At 46.2% G+C, this 19,576-nt stretch overlaps 1 protein-coding gene across 13 annotated transcripts in view; it reads right to left on the bottom strand.

The window, feature by feature from the left end:
- Nucleotides 1-6,751: 6,751 nt before the first annotated feature.
- The window catches only part of NFYC (nuclear transcription factor Y subunit gamma), a 59,510-nt gene continuing 46,685 nt past the window's right edge, over nt 6,752-19,576 (bottom strand). For 9 of the 13 annotated variants that reach the window (XM_039876673.1, XM_039876680.1, XM_039876676.1 and 6 more), the window contains 5 exons: nt 18,059-18,232; nt 14,563-14,721; nt 11,346-11,453; nt 8,908-8,967; nt 6,752-7,952 (listed from right to left, as the gene is read on the bottom strand). In XM_039876673.1, coding sequence (XP_039732607.1) covers nt 7,521-7,952; nt 8,908-8,967; nt 11,346-11,453; nt 14,563-14,721; nt 18,059-18,232 — 933 coding nt within the window. In that variant the 3' untranslated portion in view covers nt 6,752-7,520. The remainder of the gene's footprint in view (nt 7,953-8,907; nt 8,968-11,345; nt 11,454-14,562; nt 14,722-18,058; nt 18,233-19,576) is intronic. The other 4 variants (XM_039876685.1, XM_039876682.1, XM_039876686.1 and 1 more) reach the window with 3 other exon arrangements.

Raw genomic sequence — 19,576 nt, 5'->3', positions numbered from 1 at the left:
CAAAAGAATCCTTACGAAGGTGTAAAGTAGCGCCCCAGCGTGTCAAAAGCATTCAGAGGTGCTCTAGTTGAATGGGGATGAGCAGGTCAGGTTCTACCCACCAGACCTCCTCCTCCTCCCTCCCCACACCCCAGAAACTCCCTGGGTTTTCTTACAGCTCTTAGGGTTGCCAGTGGTCAAATGAGGGAGACATCACAGGCAATGGCAGAGGGAGCCTTCCTGGGGACAGAAATAGGGAGGGCGTGGAGAAGTACAGAGAAGTACAACCAATATTGCCTGCAGCTACTATTAATGAGGCCCATGCTAAGCCCTTGCATTGTCTATTTCAGCATCCCAACAACCCTGTGAGCCAATATTGTTCACACCCCCATTTTACAGACGAGTAGACTGAGGCTCAGTGAGGAGACTTATCTAGTACAGCTCTTTACTCCTGTGCCGTAGTGTGTGTGTATGAGTGGCAGGTAGGGTGTGGAGATGGGGAGAATGTTACAGAGCACAGAGAAGGAAGAGCAAGCCTGACAAGGGGGACACAGGGTGCCTTGCATGCTAAGCTGAAGGGTCCAATTTGGCCTGAGGGGAACCAGGCAGCTTACCAGGGCCTGAGTCCAGGCAGGCGCCAGAGGCTGGGGCTCTAGAGAGCTCAGTAGGTTGGAATGGGAAGCATCAGCCTCCAGGGAGGTTGGCAGTGCCAGGAGCAGAAAGAACACTGAAATACAAGTCATGGCTGGGCTAACTGGTGACCTTGGGCAAGTCACTTCACCTCTGCCCCACCTTCCCCGGTTGCCAGGAGGGCAGAATGCAATAATGCATGGAAAAGTTATGATCGTGCAGGGAGCTGTACAAATGTGAACCATTGATCTTACTGGTCTTCAGGTGTTCAGGTGGTAAAGGGAGATGCTGTAAGAATTCTCTAGTTCTCCAGCTCTACTCAGTCTGGGAAGGCTTCCTAGGAAGAGGGGAATAGAGCAGAGGGTATTCACGGAGTGAAGTGATGGCATTACATACGTTATTTACCTCTAAGGATCCAACTCCACTGACGGCAGGAGGAAGAAGTATGAGAGAAAGTGCAGGCCTGCTTCCTTTTCCCAGTGAGGCCAAAGGACAAGAGAATTAGGCCACCCAGGAGGTGAGAGATACTGGAGGGGGACCTGGGGAATTTCTTTCCTCCTAGGTCTGGACATGCCACTGAGATCTCCCCAGTCCAGACTGTGCAGGCCTGCTGGGCCAGTCAGCTCTGAGCCACAGGGAAATGGGGGAGGGAGCAGTGTCGCTGAGCTCAGTGAAAGTGAACCCCCATTGATCCTCAGGGCTGGAGGGGGGCCCACCAGGAAGAGACACTGAGAGAGAAGGGGTATGGAAATGAAGGTCAAAGCCACCCCTTCTCGTGCTGCTCCTCCTCCATCTTCAGGATTCTTCTTTGAATCCAACGCCTAGACGATCATGCAGAAGGCAACACTACTGCAAATTTGCTGGTAGGCTCCATTTTCTCAGTGAAAGGTGCTGGGACAGTGGAGCTGGTTGGAAAATGAGGAGGAAGGACTTTTCTGAGTTGCTGAGAGTGCAATGGAAAAAAGCTTTAGTGCTCCCCACTCTCCTAGTGGGAGAAACTTGGATGAGGGCTCAGGGAAGGAGATGATGTGAGGAGGAAGGGTGCCAGGAAAAGAGGTTCAGGAAAGGGGCGAGACTTGGTAAAATGAAAGATTGGATCCGGGGAGGAGAATGGGGGCTCAGAAGGGAGGCTGGGGACTCAGTGACAGGGCCGGGAGGTCCAAAGAGTGGGACTTCTGGGCCAAATTTGATCAAACACTATTGAAGTCCCTTCCCCTTACAACAGTAGGTATACAAGGTAAATGCTGGATAATTAAACAGCAACAACAACATATCTAAGCTCAAACGCAAGAATGAGAAATCTCTGAGGGCCAAAACTGAGAGGGAATTCCAGTGGTGAGCAGGAGTTGAAGCTGAACCTCTGGGGAGGGGTTCTGCAGTCCAGCAGGATGGCAAGTTTATTTACAGACCCCACTGGTGGCAGGAGCTATAGTAGGCTCCCTGCTTAGAGCTGGGTCTGGGAAAGTGCTGTCTTCCATAAACAAGACTAAAATATCTCTGCCTGCTAGCTACCTGGCCTTGGCTTTGGGTAGAAAGAGTACCCATATGCATATGATACCTCAAGCCTGTCGACATGGAACGTGGGCTAAGGACTTGATATTCACGCCATGTAAAAATCCCAAGCCAAGACAGTAATATAAGAGCGAGATTGGGGCTAGTGCACTTGCACATGGCTTGGGCAAATACAACTAAGAAATCATCCCTTAGGGTAGCCACCATATCCCAGGAACTGTCAGAAAAATGTGCTGAAAATAACTATCTCAAGAATAAACTTCACAACATATAAGAAGAAAATATCTTGAGAGATATCTCTCATGGGAGAATCCATACTTAAAGACCTAGAGATAATGGAGCAAACTGAAAGGAAGTTTAATATAGTTAAAATCTTCAAGAAGATAAAAGAAAGAATAGCATCTATAAAACCAGAACAGGAAGATACCAAACAGGAACATGTAGCAGACATGACAAGAATTATCTAGAAATTTTAGAAATAAAAACAAAAGTCACTGACGTTAAAAAGAAAAACTCAGATGGGTTAATAGAGCAAATACAGCTGGAGAGAGAATTGGTGGATTAGAAACTAAACCTGAAAAAATCCTCCAGAATGAAGCACAGAACAATAAAGAGATTAAACATATGAAAGAAAAGAGACATAGAAGATTGAACAAGAAATTCCAGCATATATATTATTAGTTCCAAGAAAAGGTACTGGAAAGGGTAACTAAGCTCTTTCAAGAAATAAGACATGAATTTCTAGGTTTGAAAGGCCCATAGACTGCCTAGTAAGATATCTTTAAAAACAAAACAAAAATACATCTAGACACCTTGTAGCCAAAGTGTAGAATATCAACGATAAAATGGAAATTCTAAGAGCTATCAGAGAGAAAAGATAGCTTATCTACAAAGGTCCAATAATTGAACTGACAGTAAGCTTCTCATCAGCAACAACAGATGCCAAAAGGCAATGGAATAGTACCTTCAGAGTGCTCAGGGCAAATAACCGTGAACCCAGAATTCTGTACATTGCTAAACCATTTACATAAAAAGCAAAATAAAGACATTTTAACACATGCAAGATCTTAGCTTCTGTCTCACAGACCTTCACTGAAAGAGAAAGGCCCAGGGGCTTGGGGAGAGACTGGGAGCTGAAGAAGTGATGGGGCTAAGTGGAGGGCCAGGGCTGCGAGGGGTGGGGGTGGGGACTGGATTGTTTCGGATCTCTCCTCAGCACCAGCCAGCCAGAGGAGCCCAGCCCAGCCTGGCCCAGCTGGGGCCCAGCTCAAGTTCTCCCCTCCTGAGTGCCAGCCATGCTGTCTTATCCCTCTTCCTGGGCTGTGGTAGTAGCCTGGCATATAAGCTAGAGGGTAATGCTGCCAGCCCAGCTCAGAGGACCTTGAGGAAGCCACACCCAAGCTGCTCATGTAACCAGGCACTTGACCTTCACCCTAGAGTCCTCTCCTCCTGTGAGGTCAGATGCTTCCTTACAGATAGATGCCTATGGATGGCTGGAGAAGTGAGACAAAGTCTAGGTCCCTACCTAGGAGTAAGGGGTTGAGAACTTTCATTCTCTGTAGAAAAAAGAATCAGAAGCAGAGGGGATGAGACTAATGAGGCTGAGCCAGTGGGGACAGAAGGCTTCTTAGAGCATTGGCTCTACTCAATGAGCTGGTGCCCTAAGGTAATTTCTTAACCTCTTTGAGCCTCAGTTTCTCACTTATAAAATGGGGAGAATACCTACCTAATGAGGATATGAAGATGAAATGAGATAATCCATTTAGGTACCAAGTTTTAACATTTTCTTACACCAAAATTTCTTAAAAGAATAATCTCCATCTACTAGCCCTCCCCAGCATATTATCAGTGTTCAATAAAAAGTTGTTAAGAAAAAAGCAACAGTAAAAAGCAGAGGTGGAAAGGCGTGCAGTGTTGGAGGCCCTAACTGCGGGGGACGGGTTCATGTTCATTCACTTACTCATCAGTTACTGTTATTCTCTTGGTGTCAGGCCCTGTGCTGCACTCATGAGGCGCAGAGATGACCCTGAACAGGAGCAGAACCATCTGTAAGGAAGACGGCCAACTAGAAAATTCTAAGAGTGATAGGGGGTCTCTTCAGGGCCTAACTTGTCTTGGGTTGTTTTCTCTTTCCCATTCCCTCTCCCACCTCTTCCCCCAACCCAATATAAGTTTCATGATAACACAAACTTCGCCTCACTTGTTTTCAGCTGTCTTCACAATGTCCAAAACAATGTCTGACACACGGAAAATGCCAAAGACATATTTGCTGAATGACTGTGTATTTGAGTACTAATAATAGAGGCTGTAGAAGTTGCTATGGAAGCATCAAAGAGATCTTCATTAGCTGCACCAGGAATTAGAGATTTCTCAGCAAGGGCCATTAAACTGGGCTTTGATGGATGTATAGGAGATCATTAAGTGGAAAAGAAAGTCAAAGGACATTCCAGGCATCGGGGCCAGTACATTCTGAAAACATGGGAGTTCAGGGACTAGTGAGTAATTGAGTATGGCAGGAGCGCAAAGCGCAGGAGAGGAGAGTGGAAAGACACAAAGCTGGGAAGATAGGGTCTTAAATGAACTTGTCAGAAAGTCCTTATTAAAATCTAACCACCTACCCTGATCTAATACTCTGGAGAGGGTAGCGTTTCCAGCCCTTGCTGTTGCCCCAAGGAAGCCCCTCCCTTCAAAAGTTAAGGATCTTATTAGGAAGGGGCTATGGATCTAGTACCCACCGAGAAAGGGGACAGTCATAACCCCACAGTTTCTTGAATTGTCTCAGGTTGGATGAGGGTGGGACGGGGTATCTCCCAGAGACTTGGTTGAGTGCTACATGCTGCCCCCTTGTGGCCTCAGCAGAACTGAACAGCGAACAGGCCAGGCAGGTGGTCTGTTGGTAATCCCAGGGGCCTCCAGTCTCCTGCATCAGCCTCCAGGAAATTATCCCAACTACCAGCTGTTCACAGACCAGATCCAATTGCTTTATTTATTCCACATATATTCAAGGCTGGGCCAAAGAGTTTGGGGAGGAAACGCAAAAGGAGTCAGTTTGCATTTAGTAAAAGCTTGTTCTTTCACACTTACACACACAAACACACACCCTTTGGCCACTATGCAAAGGAAATCAGGAGACCAATGTTTTGGTTTCAGCTCCACCCCTATTCATAGAGTGACCTTGGGAAAGTCACTGCACTTCGCTGGGCCTCCCACGTCTCCTTCTGCAACACAGGGATCACGATCCTTCTTCCTGTCTCCCCTGCAGGGTCACCGTAAAGATCATTAGGAGGTCGAATGCTGCAAGTGCTAGGAAAAATGTTTAGAGTGCTCCGGATGTAAGGGGATCGTGCTGGGTATTAGCTGGGGCTCTCTTGGGCTGCACCAAAGTGTTTGTTTACACCGGGATGGGACCTGCTGGCCAGGAAATTTAAAGGGAACGTGCTCAGCAAGGAAGCTACTTGCCAGTAAGAATGGAAGTCTATGGGAAAATGGGGACCCATTGACTGGCCTGCATTTCCAATTATGCTTAAGTCTTCAGGAATGAGTCAGAGCAACAAGGTGGGAAAAATACAGTGGCCTCGACATGGGTTAGCCAGGAAATGAAATGGCTGAGCTTCTGCCATTTCCCTGAGGCCAGTGCTCCTTCTGTGAACTGGAGTTTACGCTCCTTGCACTCTCTTCACGAAGCTATCAGTGAATGCTTGCATGTCTGAGACGTTTGGGTACAGGACAGTGAGTAAAGCCAGATAACCTCCTTCAAAGTCCAGAGCTAGAATGAACACAGGAGGAAGGGCGCTGAACTTGGGAGTCAGATGCCTGTGGTGCTGCGCCAGACTCACTATGGGGACGGACCTACTGAATTCTCCTGGTGATAGTGTCTGCTCCACCTAGCCTGATGACAGAGAAGTACCATGTATCCCAAACCTCAGAACTAGTAAATTCTTTGCTTTTGCAAAAGAATGTTATTTTTCTTTTTATAGTGTGAATCTCTTATCTGGTCCCAGCTGTTTTTGTTTGGTGGCTAAGAAGCTAAAGATGAAATATGAAACCTAATTCTAACAACTAGGTAGATCTTTACAGCCAGACTACTTTTTTATGACCGATGAAGGAGAATGCTCTATTCTTCCTGCTTCAATCAACAGGACACCAGTACCTGGCTGTAGACCCCTTCTAATCCACTGGCTGACAAGGGACTTGGGCTGCCCTCCATGGCAGATGCCACTGGACATGGCCATAGCAGTCAACTCCAAGTGTCAGCCTGCATGTGCCAAGGCAGAAGTGGAGGGATTTACCCGGACCCTTATTTGAAAGGTAAGGATAGCTTTCTCTATGACAGATGCTCTCTTGACCCTCAACCCAACAGGATACAACTGAATCAGGCCCATGTGTGGTTGTCCATGAAGTAAGGCAGGCAGGCATCTCTGAGCAGCAAATAGATTCTGATGAAGTTCATTTTAAAAATCAGCTGAAGATCTCAGTTTGAATCACATATGTAGCATAAGCTTTTTTTCCCTTAGCTTTTTTTCACAAGGATCCCCCTCCTTCAAGACACCCAACCTGAAGGCAAATCTTTCCAAGCCTTTCCCAAGCAAAGTGGCCCATGAATGCCACAGACACAGAAACTCAGACTCTATATTATCTAAAATGAGATTTATTGCATATCATGCAGTTTGAAGTCCATGCAGCACAGGAGACTAGCACAATTTTGAATGCATTTAAAAAATAAAATAAAAAATGGGGTGGGAAGGAAGTAAATGCACAAAGTTCTAGTCTCCTTGGGTCCCTGGGAGAGTAGGATTTGAGAATGAAACTATCCACTCTCCATGGTGAATGAGTTCATCTCTTAAATCAAGGAATGTCTCCATGGTCTCTGGATGCAAATACACAAAGCTCTGGGGCAGGAGCAGGGACAAGGGGGAGACGACCATTAATGAAAAAAAAACTACGAGCATTCACCTAATTTAATCTGAGGGCAGTACAGGTTGGCAAATCCTGGGGGCATCAGCTGTTCCAAGAATCAGGAGATAACATACACCTGTGAGATTTGCTCCTAAAAAGAAGTGGTGTTAAGAACCAAAAAAAAAAAATCTTCAACCACACTCTTCAAGAAAATGCCATAAATATGTTATTTAATATTTTCATTTCATAGCATTGGACACACAGCTCAGCATACTGAAATACTGATTCCTTGGAGAAGAAAAAGTGGAAAAGAAAATAAAAAATATTGCATCCTTCTTTTGGAGAATCTTGGCCCCCAGGCATGAGGCGTAGTGCACCAGTGTCCTAGCCTGCGGGAGGCGTTCAGGTCGGCCGGGTCCTCTGGGGAGGGACGCTGTGCCCACTGCCTGGGGCTTTATGGCAAAAATTGTGTTGGGTGTCCTTGGCCTTGCCAGCTCAAGCCCTCAGTCTCCGGTCACCTGGGGGGCCTGCCCGTCGGAGGGCTGGTTGGCTGACTGGATGAACATGGGTTGGGCGAGGTCCTGGCCGGCAGGCATGGTGACTTGCTGGATCTGGTAGAGCTGCTGCGAGGGGTGGAGAGGAGAGAGTGAGGTCACCCCTGGGAGAGGGGCATGCAGCTCCCTATGGGCCTCGAGTTGGTTGGGGGCCCCAGATACCTCAACCACCACCCACTGCAAGGCGTCGGAGGGAGAAGGGGATGTAGAGCTCTGCTGGGGGTGGGAGCAGCAGACACAGGAGGCACCAGCACGGTGTGAGGGTGTGTGTGTAGTGGGCGGGGAAGAGGTGCAGGGAGTTGCATTTCCTGTGGCTTTCACTTCTCTGGGCTCTGCCTCTCCCGTTAGCTCAGAGCCTCGAGCTTGCTGCACGCTGTTCCTCTGTGACAAACACAAGCAATTCGAACCACTGTACCAGCAGCTTGGAAGTCAGCATTTCCCCAACTCTCAGTAATCCTCACTGGCAGGGGCAGTAGGATTGCCCTCTCTTCCTTTCCTCAGAATATCTGGCTCAGGTGGAGGTTACACCGAACCCGTAGTTCTACATGGGCCCTGCTGTGGAGGTCGCCTGGGATTACACACTTCCTACAGCGAAGACCCGTGAGGGGGTGAAGAAAATGCACACGTAGCTACTATGGAAGGTTTGGTTTCTCAGGCGTTCTCCAAAAGAAACCAAAAGCCAAGACCCTCTGCCACAGGAGCCCTGGTATGTGAGCCTAGCACCTGGTGCCAGCAGAAGTCAGAGGTGGGTGATGCAGCTCCTCTCCCTTCTGGACAGCAGAGAACACGAGCTTGGGCGTGTCGCCCTATCACGTCCTCAGGGGTGTCTGGGACCACAGGAGGAGGGGAAAGGCGGAGAGAAAGGGAGGATTCTTTCCTCGCATGGGTTTAGAATGACTGAATTCCAAGCACTGAGAGAGGTTGAGAGGTCACATGTTCTCTGCATTTCAACTAATCCATACGATTAAAAAACAACAGAGCTTCGAGTAAAACTAATCCTAGAGAGGGAAACAGGAGGCCTGCGTTCTAGTCCTGGTTCTGCAATGAACAGCTGAGCGAGCATGGACAAGGCACTTCCCAGCTCTAGGGCTCAATTTACTCATCTGTAAAATGGGGGCTTGGGCTATATAATGTCTAAGATTATGTTCAGCTCCCACAAGTCTAAATCTAAAGGACAGGCACCCTGATTTAAAGACAGTACTTGTTTCAACAATTTCTGTCCACCTGTTTTTAACAGAAGATGGGACAGTGGCCCTAACCATCCAAACCCACGGATGTCATTCTCTAATTCTCCCAACTTCTCATTCTCTGCCCCTGCCCAGGCTGGGTGTCCTACCTGTCCATCTGTGAACTGGCTGAACTGCTGCTGTCCTTGCTGGACTTCTGTCTGTGTGATCTGTAGGAATTGAGATAGCAGAACGGGCAGGTCAGCTGCAGGGTCTGGTCCACCAGCCCGCCTCCAAGGAGAGGGTCGTGAAGAGCAAATGAGACAATGCATATAAAGTGCTCAGAATGAGGTCTGGCACAGAACAGGTGCTTGACATGTAGCAGGAAAGCAAGGGTTCCTCCCCATCCCCTAGCACTGAAGGCTACTCAGACTCGGCACCACGCAGAGGACCCTGGAGCACATAACACACAGCTTCTACAATCACCTCTCTTAATGGCTGCCCACTTCCCTCCTCCCAAGGTCTTTCCAGGGCCTGAGGCTCAAATCAAACGAAACACTGAGCTCCTAGGTGCTGATATGAGCGAGGCATAACATTTATGGTTTAGGCAGAAACCCTAAGAGTCTTTCAGCCAGTGAAGGCAGATTGCAAAACACTGGGCAAAGTGGTGAGTGGTCCCTTTCATTCTTGGAAGGTGGGCTCCAAACCAAACCCGTATCACCCAGATTATCTGACGAGAATATGAAACACCCTGGCGAGCAGGTGGCCTTGGCCCTAGAAGCCCTTGTGGCAAACATACAAAGTACTTTTTCCGATAGTAGCCACGTGCAGCCCTCTAGGCAAGGAGGAGGGGGGTAAGCAAGGAAAACATTTATCACATGAACTTAAAATATTATGTGTGGATTTTAAAATAAATTAACTGATATGTAGAATTGTACTGTATGATGCAGGCTGTTGGAGACAGCTCGGCAGACTAGAAAGAAGACTGAAGCATGCTTGTGTAAATGTGTATCTATGGAACATTTGACTAGTAATGTCTTCTGTGTACCATCTCCTGGAATCATTACAGCCAACCTCTCGAGTGTCCTTGCAACAGCCAAAAACTACCCGTCAGGCCTACCCAGGAGGCAATGAGGAGCAAGAAGGGGACAGGTGTAAAAGGGTTTCATAGAAGTTTCTTACGACTGTTCCTTGTTTTGGGTCTTTCTCCTCCTACCAGTCTAAAAGCTGCTTGAGGGCAGAGGCTAAGTTTTGTCTTTATACCTCCCAGTGCAAAGTAAGTGCTCAAGAAATGTCTGCAGAATAAAGGAATGACCCTGAGATAAATGAAAACTATTCCTCATAGATGAGGTTAACTGTGCCCTGTGGCCAGCAGGATTGCTCAACATATCCGCTGAGTAGAAAGTTAAATTCCATTTACATATTATTTATTCAGCATTCATTCAACAAACATTTACTGAGCACCTAAGTACCAGCTGTCACAATTACAATCTGTTGTTATGTAGACTCTGACTGCTCTCAGGTGTCTTCTTCTTGGTTCTCCTCCTCTTTTCTGTATACCCCACTCTCCCTACTTTCTGGCTTTAGTTTCTGGTGCCAAAACTGACCTCTGGGAAACCAAAATCTCTATCTTCTCATTTCCTCCCACTCCATGCCATAGAAAATTTTTGGATCTCAGGTTAGAATCTTTTTTTAAAAAAGAGAGGGGTGCCCAAGGGTGTGACCAGTCTTGAGATCTTATTCCATGTCAGTGAGCCCCAAGGAAATTAGGGTAAAGCCCAAGTCCTTATGTGAGCCTTTAATGATCCCAGAGACTATAGGGAACTTTGAAGCCTTGCTTTTGGCACATTCCTCATATTTTCCCAAATGAGATCTTTGGAGACCTGCTCTATAAACTCAGTCCTGTCACCACTGTCAATAGATACATCACCAAAAATGCAACTGGGCCAGACAGGTCCAGCTCTTAAACGATCGCTGCTTTTTTTGGGTCTGAGGCAAAAGAATCCATTAACAATGCCTCCCTTTGACCAGCATCCTCCATCCCCTGCACAACATGCATAAGTCCCCCAACCCCCAAGCCCAGGGAGGCAGCCCCCTCAGTACCTGTGGCTCACAGCCTTCAATATACTAGGGTATGAGAGGAGATGGCAGGGCGGGGAGGCAATCTCTGGTTAGAAATGTATGGTGGCAATAAAATCTAAGTTCGCTTTCCAAAGGGCACCAGAGGTGCCAGAACAGCTATTCAGTTTTAAAGATGGAAATTCAGCCTGACGATGAGGCAGTTTGTCAAAATGCTTCCTCTGGTCAGGCATGCGTGCATATACATCAGGCTTTCTTCAAGTATCCCTGAGACCTCTCTGCCGTGCATCTCTTTGTCGCTTGAGAACTTGATGGTAAGAGATGCACTTTGTGTACAATCCATCAAAAAACCCCACTTTGTCCCTTGGGATGCAGGGATGCAGAATAGATGTGCAGGGTATAGAGGTGGCTCTTGCTGAAGGATAAGGGGGTGAGAGAGAGTTGTGTGCTGAGCATTCTTTTGCAGCCAGAAGCCAGCTCCTGCTGGTCCCCAACTCAAACCCAAGCCCCACATCTCTGGGGCACATACCTGTTGAGCATTGGTGGCAAGTGTCTGGATCTGTCCCTGCACAACTTGGGTGCCTGATACAGGCTGGGCTAAGCGAATATACTGCAGCTGGCCGGCATTGAGCTGCACCTAGGGCAGAGGCAGAGACAAACAGACCACAGGAGATTCAGTATGACTTCAGATGGGCAAACTTTTTATGACCTGAGATGGTGACCGTCTCCTACCCCAACAAGTCCTCCAAAGAAGCCTACTATAAAAAGTTCCTTTTTAACAGAGATCAATACAAGCAAAACCATAACATCTCCACCCTGAAAGTCACACAGCACAAAAGAGGATATGTTCCCTGAATGGACTTTGGGAAAAATTCCCAGAGGATCTTGTCGCATATGTGAGAACAGCATGACTGCAACCTCAAAATTTGCTGGCTCTTAGCTCTTTGCTCAGTTTAGGCAGTCAGGCTGTCTGACATTATCAAATGCTGTATCTTCAGTGTAGGCCCTTCTCCCCTCCATTTCCACACATGCTTCACCCCAGTTCCTGGAAATGCTGATCTAACACAAAAGAGTTCCAGCATTTGCCAAGAGCCCAAAGCAGATGGCCATCACCCTGCACCACAGCCCCGGTACTGCCCAACTCCAAGCTGCATGTCTTGGAAGAAAAAGCTGGCCTGCTTTACTATCGCTGTCCCCAAGAGCCAGGACCAATGGGGGTCTGTGGGACTTTTAGGATCCTTGGTGTTCAGCACTAGCTTCTGGCCAAACATCTCCCAAGAGGAAGCTGAATCAATAAAACATTCACAGAAAACCCCATCATGGGAAACCAAAGCTACAAAAATGCCCTTAGAGTCCCTCATGCTTAAGATTAAGTCTCAGATAATACAATAATACCACATGCTGCATTTAATTGTGTGCTAAAAGCCTTAACTCAGGCTCTTAATGCTCCGGTGTACCGTGAAAGTTTTAGTGCTTTGAGCATGGGGATGAAGAAAGGACCAAGGCAGTTACAATGCAAGAGGAACTGTAGCTCAGCAGAGAAAACAGTCAGCAAAGGAGGACTGTAGGCATTTACACTCGGGATTTGGGGGATGAAAGAGGTTCCAGGAGGTTGGCAGATGTGCCCAGACGCCACCCTCCCTGGCCGCCCAGACTGTCTTTATTGCAAGGGTGAGCTTCTTGAGGTGAACAGACAAGTCGTACCTCTTTGTTCTGGACTGAATGTTCTCCATGCCTTCAAGAGCTAATGTCACTGTAGGGATTTTTGCTTCCATGAAGAAGAGGTTGATAGGAGGAAGCTTCACTCCTGTGTGCAGTGTTAAACCAAACTGGTTTTCTAAAACTGCCAGCCTCTAACAGGATTGGAACCAAGAAAGACTAATCCTGAAGTCCTTGGTAGACCATTCCAAAATTGTCCATTTAAGGCAAGTTGGAGAGCTACAAAATCTAAACCTGTTAAGAATTTGGTTCAAAACAGATAGGGCACGATATTGTGACCTACATTCATTTAATTCCTGAGAATATACCAAGAGAAGCTGTCGAGAAGCTGCTGCCAAGCCTCAACTCCCCACTCAATCCCATGAAGCAGCTTCTAGGCAACAACACAAGATGCCTGTGGGGATGAAGGCAGCTGGGTGGAGGCTTGGGAGACCTCATTTGCTGATACTGATGATATCTGGTTCCAGGAGTCACCAGAACTCTAGCCAAGGCACACGGGATAAAAGACTAACGCCCTGTCCCAGGAATGGGGAGAAGTGTACTGATGGCCATAGCAACTGTCCATTTCCCAGCTGGAAAAAGCTCTCTGCAGAAACTCAAATGTGACTGAAAAGCTGTGAGCCAAACAGTTCCAAGCAGTTCTTAGAAGCAAGAAGCTCTTCTTTTAGGCTTAGGTTTAGACATTTGGTGGTACTCTTCCCTCAGTCCTCTACCACGAGGATAGGTCTGGGGAGCCACACAGCTTTTTTAATGTCAGTGCAGAGCAAATAAGACTACTCCTTGGGCTTTCAAAAGAGAAGCAAAGTTTCCTTTCTGAAGGTCATCACTATCACAAGCTTTCTGATGAGTTCAGAAATGCAGACTCCTGCAGAAGGTATCTCAGAACAGTAAAGTCTAGGTCCTGAATTCTACAACAAAACTTCTGTGCTAAAGCTCTGCCCTAGAGGATTGAAAACACTAGAGTTAAAGCTACTGCAAAGCAGGAACTCTTCTCTGGCTTAAATGAACTTGTTTTGGTTTCTTTACATAAACGAAAACCATTCAAGAGGTCTTCGGGTTGGTGGTTCAAAGGTACATGGAATTGATATAGTGTGTGTGTATGAGAGAGAGAGAGACAGACAGACATACAGAGACACACACACAAAGACGCACACACTCTAACACTCTACTTTCCTAAGCTTTCTCTTGGCCTATTACTCTGTTAATAAAAAAACAGTTTCAAAAACAGAGTTGAGGATACTTTTTGAGCTTTTTTCAAAGAGAAAGTGGTTAATAAAGTCCAAGTAAATTTCTCTATCTGCCTACATTTCATTTAAAATAGGATAGGCAAGAGGCAGAAAATAAGGCTGCTCCTTGTCACTTACTTACCACATTTTTGGTGGCAAGATGACCGATGTATAGATGGCAAGTGTTACAACAGGGCATTTTTTACAAAAGAATAAGCACACGTAAAAAAGCCAACAAATCTGAGAAATGAAATCCCTCAAGCACACAGGAAGCAGCAGTCCACAGTGAAGGAATGGGTAAGTTAAATGAAAGCCAAAAATACAATTTGCTGCAGGCTCCACTGGGAACTGACTCATGAATATGCAACAAGTGTATTTATGGCCTTCCCTATATACCTCCCTCTTATTCTCTGCTAATCAAAAGACAGGATTGCCTCACAGGGCCTTTGGGCCTTGGCATGGAATAGTGGTTACAATGATTTCTCTGTGTAGGCAGAGTGAGGAGAAATCAAGAGGAGCTGCCCCACGGTGGTGAACCTGAATCTGGGTTAAGGGAAAGCAGTGAGTATGCAGTGAAGCAAGTTGTGGTCTGGGGTAGAAGGAATATAGGTTAAAAAAAAGTATGAATACACGTATGTGTGTGTTACATACATCCACACTCAAAATATATATACACATACACATATACACATTTTGTGTGTGCATGTGTATGTGTGTATTAAGGTATAAAAATCTTTAAGTATTTCCTGTTATAACGTTGAGCACAGTGCCATGCAGACCTTGAGGCAGGACAGGGCTTACCGGGATCTGCTGGATCTCTCCTGTGTTTGTGATGATCTGCTGCATCACCTGCATAGTCTGTCCAGTGCCGCTCTGGGCCTGCTGGGCTTGACCCTGCGGCTGGGCCTGGACAATCTGTACCTGCTGACCTTCTCCAACCTGCATGGTCACTGGTGTGCTCTAGAAAGAAAAGTCATGAGAAAGCTGACTGAGGTATGGCTCAGAGTCAGTCGGCTTACCAAGGGGTTAATAATGAGTGTTGACTAGGAGCAAACCCTCTCCATGAATGCCTGAACTCATCTGAGCACTAAAAATAATATTCAACCTACAGAGTCTTTTGGGGTTAGAATACTGCTAAAGTTACTCTCCAAAATAGAAGATGAGAAAGCCAGATTTTTAGGCTCATTGTACAGAATATTTGCCTAGGCCCTAAACATCTCTATGCTTCAAATGTTGCGACTTTGCACAGCCACTTCAAAGACAGTGAAGCACATACGGTCCAAAAGAATCAAAAGCAACCATGACAGTTCACTTGAGAAATAGCCAAAATCAAGTCTGGAGCAGGTGAATTTGGAGGGCGAACTAAATGGAAAATGGGGTCAGAATGAATTTACTAAATTCAGGATTCTAGGTTCCTCCTTAGGTTTGCAGGACATTGGAAAGAAATACAGCACACACTTGTTTTTGCCCCATTCGGGCAGCAGAGTGACTCCAGCCCACACTGGCCAGCTGGCTGCTGTGGATCACAGCACGGCTTCCCATGGGAGAGGCAAATGGGTTAACAAAATGTGGATGACGCACACTGTTAGGATCTGGATCTTAACTGAGGCTACTCCTATGTAACAGAATTTAATAAAGCAAGAATTTTAACTTTCTAGAAACAGGAATCTCAGATGTAAGAAATTTCTGTCCAAATGTATACGACTTGGCAGATTCTGTGTATCTTACACACACTTAGTGGATTGTAGCCCTATGAAACTTAACATTTTTGAGAGACTTGTCCTGTCACACACACAAAAAAAAATCAAAAAAAAATTTAATTAAAAAGATGACCTGTCAGAAAGGTCAGTGTCACTCAACCAAACCTCAGCCCTAGATGTGACCTTTATAGCATATCTTGCTCATTCATGGGCGGGGAGGGGTGGTGGTGCATGGAGAGTTGTGAGTGGTGGTGGTGGTGAGTGGTAGGGAGTGGTATTGAGGAGTAGTAAGAGGAGGGTAGAGCCATTTAAACTATACCCACAACCCCAGACCCCCGATTTGGCTATCTCTCCACTCTTCAGTAAGAGGACTCTGGGAGTCTCAATGAATCATGGGCTTCAATCGATACTGCTATTCTGATGCTCTTACATTCTGATTGTATAGGTCTATTATGCATCTCAAGTTACAAGGAAGGAGGTGTGTCCTGGGAACTACATATGAGATTCAAGGGATTACAAAGTGAAGAGAAATTACTATAAACTGGAGGAGAGTAGGGAAGAAAGATGACAGGGACCTATGTAAAAATACATGTGTGTAGTGAGCTAGGACAACAGGAAACATCTGTTCTTACACCATGATTTTCAACTCAGCATACTCCCCAAACCTCCAGAAATAAAGGTTTCTAATTTCATGACAGAAAACACAGGATTCACTTTACCAAAATATGCTTTCCTTCCAACTTTAATCTGTATTCTGTCCTGCAAAGGATATCTGAACTCAATTTGAAATAGCCATTACTACAGAGGTCCAGGGAGGTGTCACAGAGCACAAGGCTATCCTGAACCCGAAAGATAAAGAAACAACAGCTGTAAGATGTTGGGAGAGACCAATTCACCATCCTCACAAGCCTTATCAGCTCCAATCTGAGCAAGTCTGAGATGCAAAGAAGTAGATAGATGAAATTCTCACTGACAAAAAAAAATGCGTACTGCCAACTCATCACTGTATTCTATCCAGTCAATTTTCCTGAGAGAATTTCTAAAGTATTTCTAAATCATTTCAAGAAAATGAGGGCTTGTGTTAGCATGGCAGCTGTCAAATCATGTATGGTGTGCCCTGTAGATGGGGCACAACAGCCATGAGCTTCTCAGGATGATCAACCAATCAGAGCCAGCTCTTGGCAGACTCCCTTGAAGTTCACTCTGGAAAGGGATAAAGCCTTTGGCAGGTATAGCTCTCACCATTGCAGAAGTAAAGCAAGAGCCAAAGAAGGTCCCTTAGGCATCACCGTGCAGTGAACTCCTTGAGGCAGTGACTGGGCTACAATTATCTTTGAACCCCTCTTGCCTAGCATGGTGCCTGGCAAAGACCAAGCATTCAATAAATTTTTGTAACATGGATTAAAAAATGAGCAGGGAATAGATCCTAAAGTTATAATTAATATTTAAATCTATCTCCACCCCAATTTTCTTTCTTCTAGGCAAACCCAGTTCCATACTAGAATACACAAGGCTGTCTAGGACATGTCCTCTGCCTATCTTTTCAGACTTGCCTAGATGCTTCCCTATGCTGACTGTACTCTCTCACCACTCCCTGTGCTGTTTCTCACCTCCAATCAAGCCTTTGCTTGTGCTGAGCCCTCTACTGGGAAAGCCTCCTTCTCCTCTCTGATTTATTTCCATTATTCCCTCTAAGACTCATATTAGTCCTTTCAGGAAACCTCAGACATCGTCTTCTACCACCTCCCTCACATGTATGTTAAGTACTCCTTTTGATGTGCTCCCATAATACTCTCCACACAACCCTAAGAATATCTTACACTTCCCACGAGGTGGTATAATCTTATAGCCCCAACTAGACTGTGAATTCTTAAAAACAGGGACTATTTTATTCATGTTTGTCTCCCCAATGCATAGCATGGGATTTTATCTACAGAGAAGATCAATGTTTGATGAATAAATTAATTAATGATTGACAGGGAACTGAATTCAGGGCTCAGAGAACAGAGTTCTCTGCTACCTCTCATGATCTCCAACAAACATGGATGTTACTGGTCTTACAACAATTGTATTAGGGAGAGAAAAGAATCTTCTAATCACTTATAAAAAGAGAAGGTCATCTGATGAAATATGGTAAGACAGAGAAGTGATGGGGAGAAGGAGAAGAGAGGAATGAAGCCTGGCAATAATGCCTGATTTCCCCTTTAAGGGTACAAATTCCAATTCCCTGTAGACAGACACACAGATGGCAGGCATGGAGTCCCCTTAAAATACCTTCTACAGAGATGCCACTACTCTTCATGGGGGCATTATACAGACTTTTTTCTTTCTAAAATTTTTTAGCTCACAGGGATCCTAGAGAACATCTTGTCCACTGTACTTTCCTCATTTGCCCCATGAGGAAACCAGGGCCCAGAGAGATTAGGGTGACACGTGACCTCGGCGGCTGAATCTGGGGGAAAGCCCACGTTTCCAGACTTTTAAATCCAGTACTCTTTAATAATGACCTGAGTGTCTCTCTGCCTTAGTCAAGCTTGCAATTAGCCAAACCTAAGAGGCATTATCTTGCTGGAGAGGTACCTCCACAGCTCACAGACCTGGCCTTGCTGAGGCTGTGCAATGATGATCTGCCCAGGCTGGATGGTGGTTGTGGAGCTGGTGGTCTGCTGGCCTTGCTGCTGCCCCTGGACTTGGACGGCGGTGGGCTGCTGAGCCAGCGTGAAGTAGTACTGGACGGGCTCAGCAGGAGTCACAGACTGGCGTACCTCCTCCTGTGGGGTAGAAGGAGAGGCAGGTAAGAGGAAAAGAACCGACTCAGCAGCCGCCAGAGTGAATTTCCATTCTTCCCCCAAATGGACTCTATGCAGTTGCCTGCTGAATGCTGAGCTCTCCACATTTGAAGCCAAGGGAAAGTGGAATTCGAAGAGACCAGTTGTCCTAAATCAAACTAAAAATAACAGATTCTATAGGCTTCACAAAACATACAGCCAATTTTCTGAAGTACAGAGTAATCACCCATTGCGTGATGAGCTGCAAATGGGCAAATAATTACCGTAACTCAAAACCACACACCAGCAGTGCTTGTCAGTAAATGCTGTCAAGGCCTATGATCTCAGAACAGTGCTAATTGCAAGCACTGGAAGATACTACCCAAACGTTATGCTCGCAGGCCAGCTCCCAATCTCCCAAATAAGGAGCACTCTCCTTATTTTGTTCCCACCACCTCAGAAGGGACAGAGCAGGGAAAAGGGACATAGGGCTTTTCCAAGGTTGAAATTTCAGAATTAAATGTTAGAACTGAGAGCACCAGTAGGCAAATGCCCAGCTTTTCACAGCGTATTGAGAGCTCTGTGGTCACTGAGAGCCACATCTGTCCAGTGTCACAACTGGTTCTGGTTGTACTTAGCCACAGAAGCGCAACCCAGGGGGCCTGAAGGACAGCTCTCCGCTGGGGTGCTGCCTTGGCTGACTAAGGAGGTCGTATTCTGTCCGATCTGCAGGATGAAGAGACTTCCTTCTTCAGCTGACGTTTTCCATGGCAGAAGGAGTAAACAACCCTCTCCCAGCCACCTTGAGCTCACAGCTGAGAGTGTAGGATGTTTACACACACTACAGCATGGTTACAGCCTGAGGGTCCAGGGTTGGTCAGCCCCTGACCACCAACAGAGATCGGCATCTGTTCCGGAGGGCCCTGTGACACACGGTGCCCCTGCCTGAGACAACAAAAACAACAGAAACAAACAACAACTTGGGCCGGCTGAGCAAAAATATTAAATTTACTCACTTCCTTATTCTGTCCTAAATTTGCAGGTTCAAGAAAAGATGAAAAGACACTTCTTCAAGATATACAGAACTTGTGGACTCCTTCAGAGCTCTCCAAAGTGACATTTACAAAGTCGGTACTGACCGCATCCCATCATTAGGTTAGATGCCCTCACCTGTGCTTCCACAGTCCTTTCCTCATTACACTCTTTTGTCCTTGCTTGTCAAATTCATTGTTTACCCTGCTAGAATGAAAACGCTATGAGGGCAAAACCTTGCTCCTCATTATTCCTACCATACATTCCCTTGTAGGCACTCAATAACTGCTTGCTGAATGATGGATTTATAGAGCC

Source organism: Pteropus medius, unplaced genomic scaffold (genome assembly GCF_902729225.1).
Source record: "Pteropus medius unplaced genomic scaffold, Ma_sr-lr_union100, whole genome shotgun sequence".
In the NCBI taxonomy this organism is placed as follows: Eukaryota; Metazoa; Chordata; class Mammalia; order Chiroptera; family Pteropodidae; genus Pteropus; species Pteropus medius.
The sequence above is the reverse complement of the archived record's forward strand: the minus strand, read 5'-3'. Positions and strand labels throughout refer to the sequence as shown.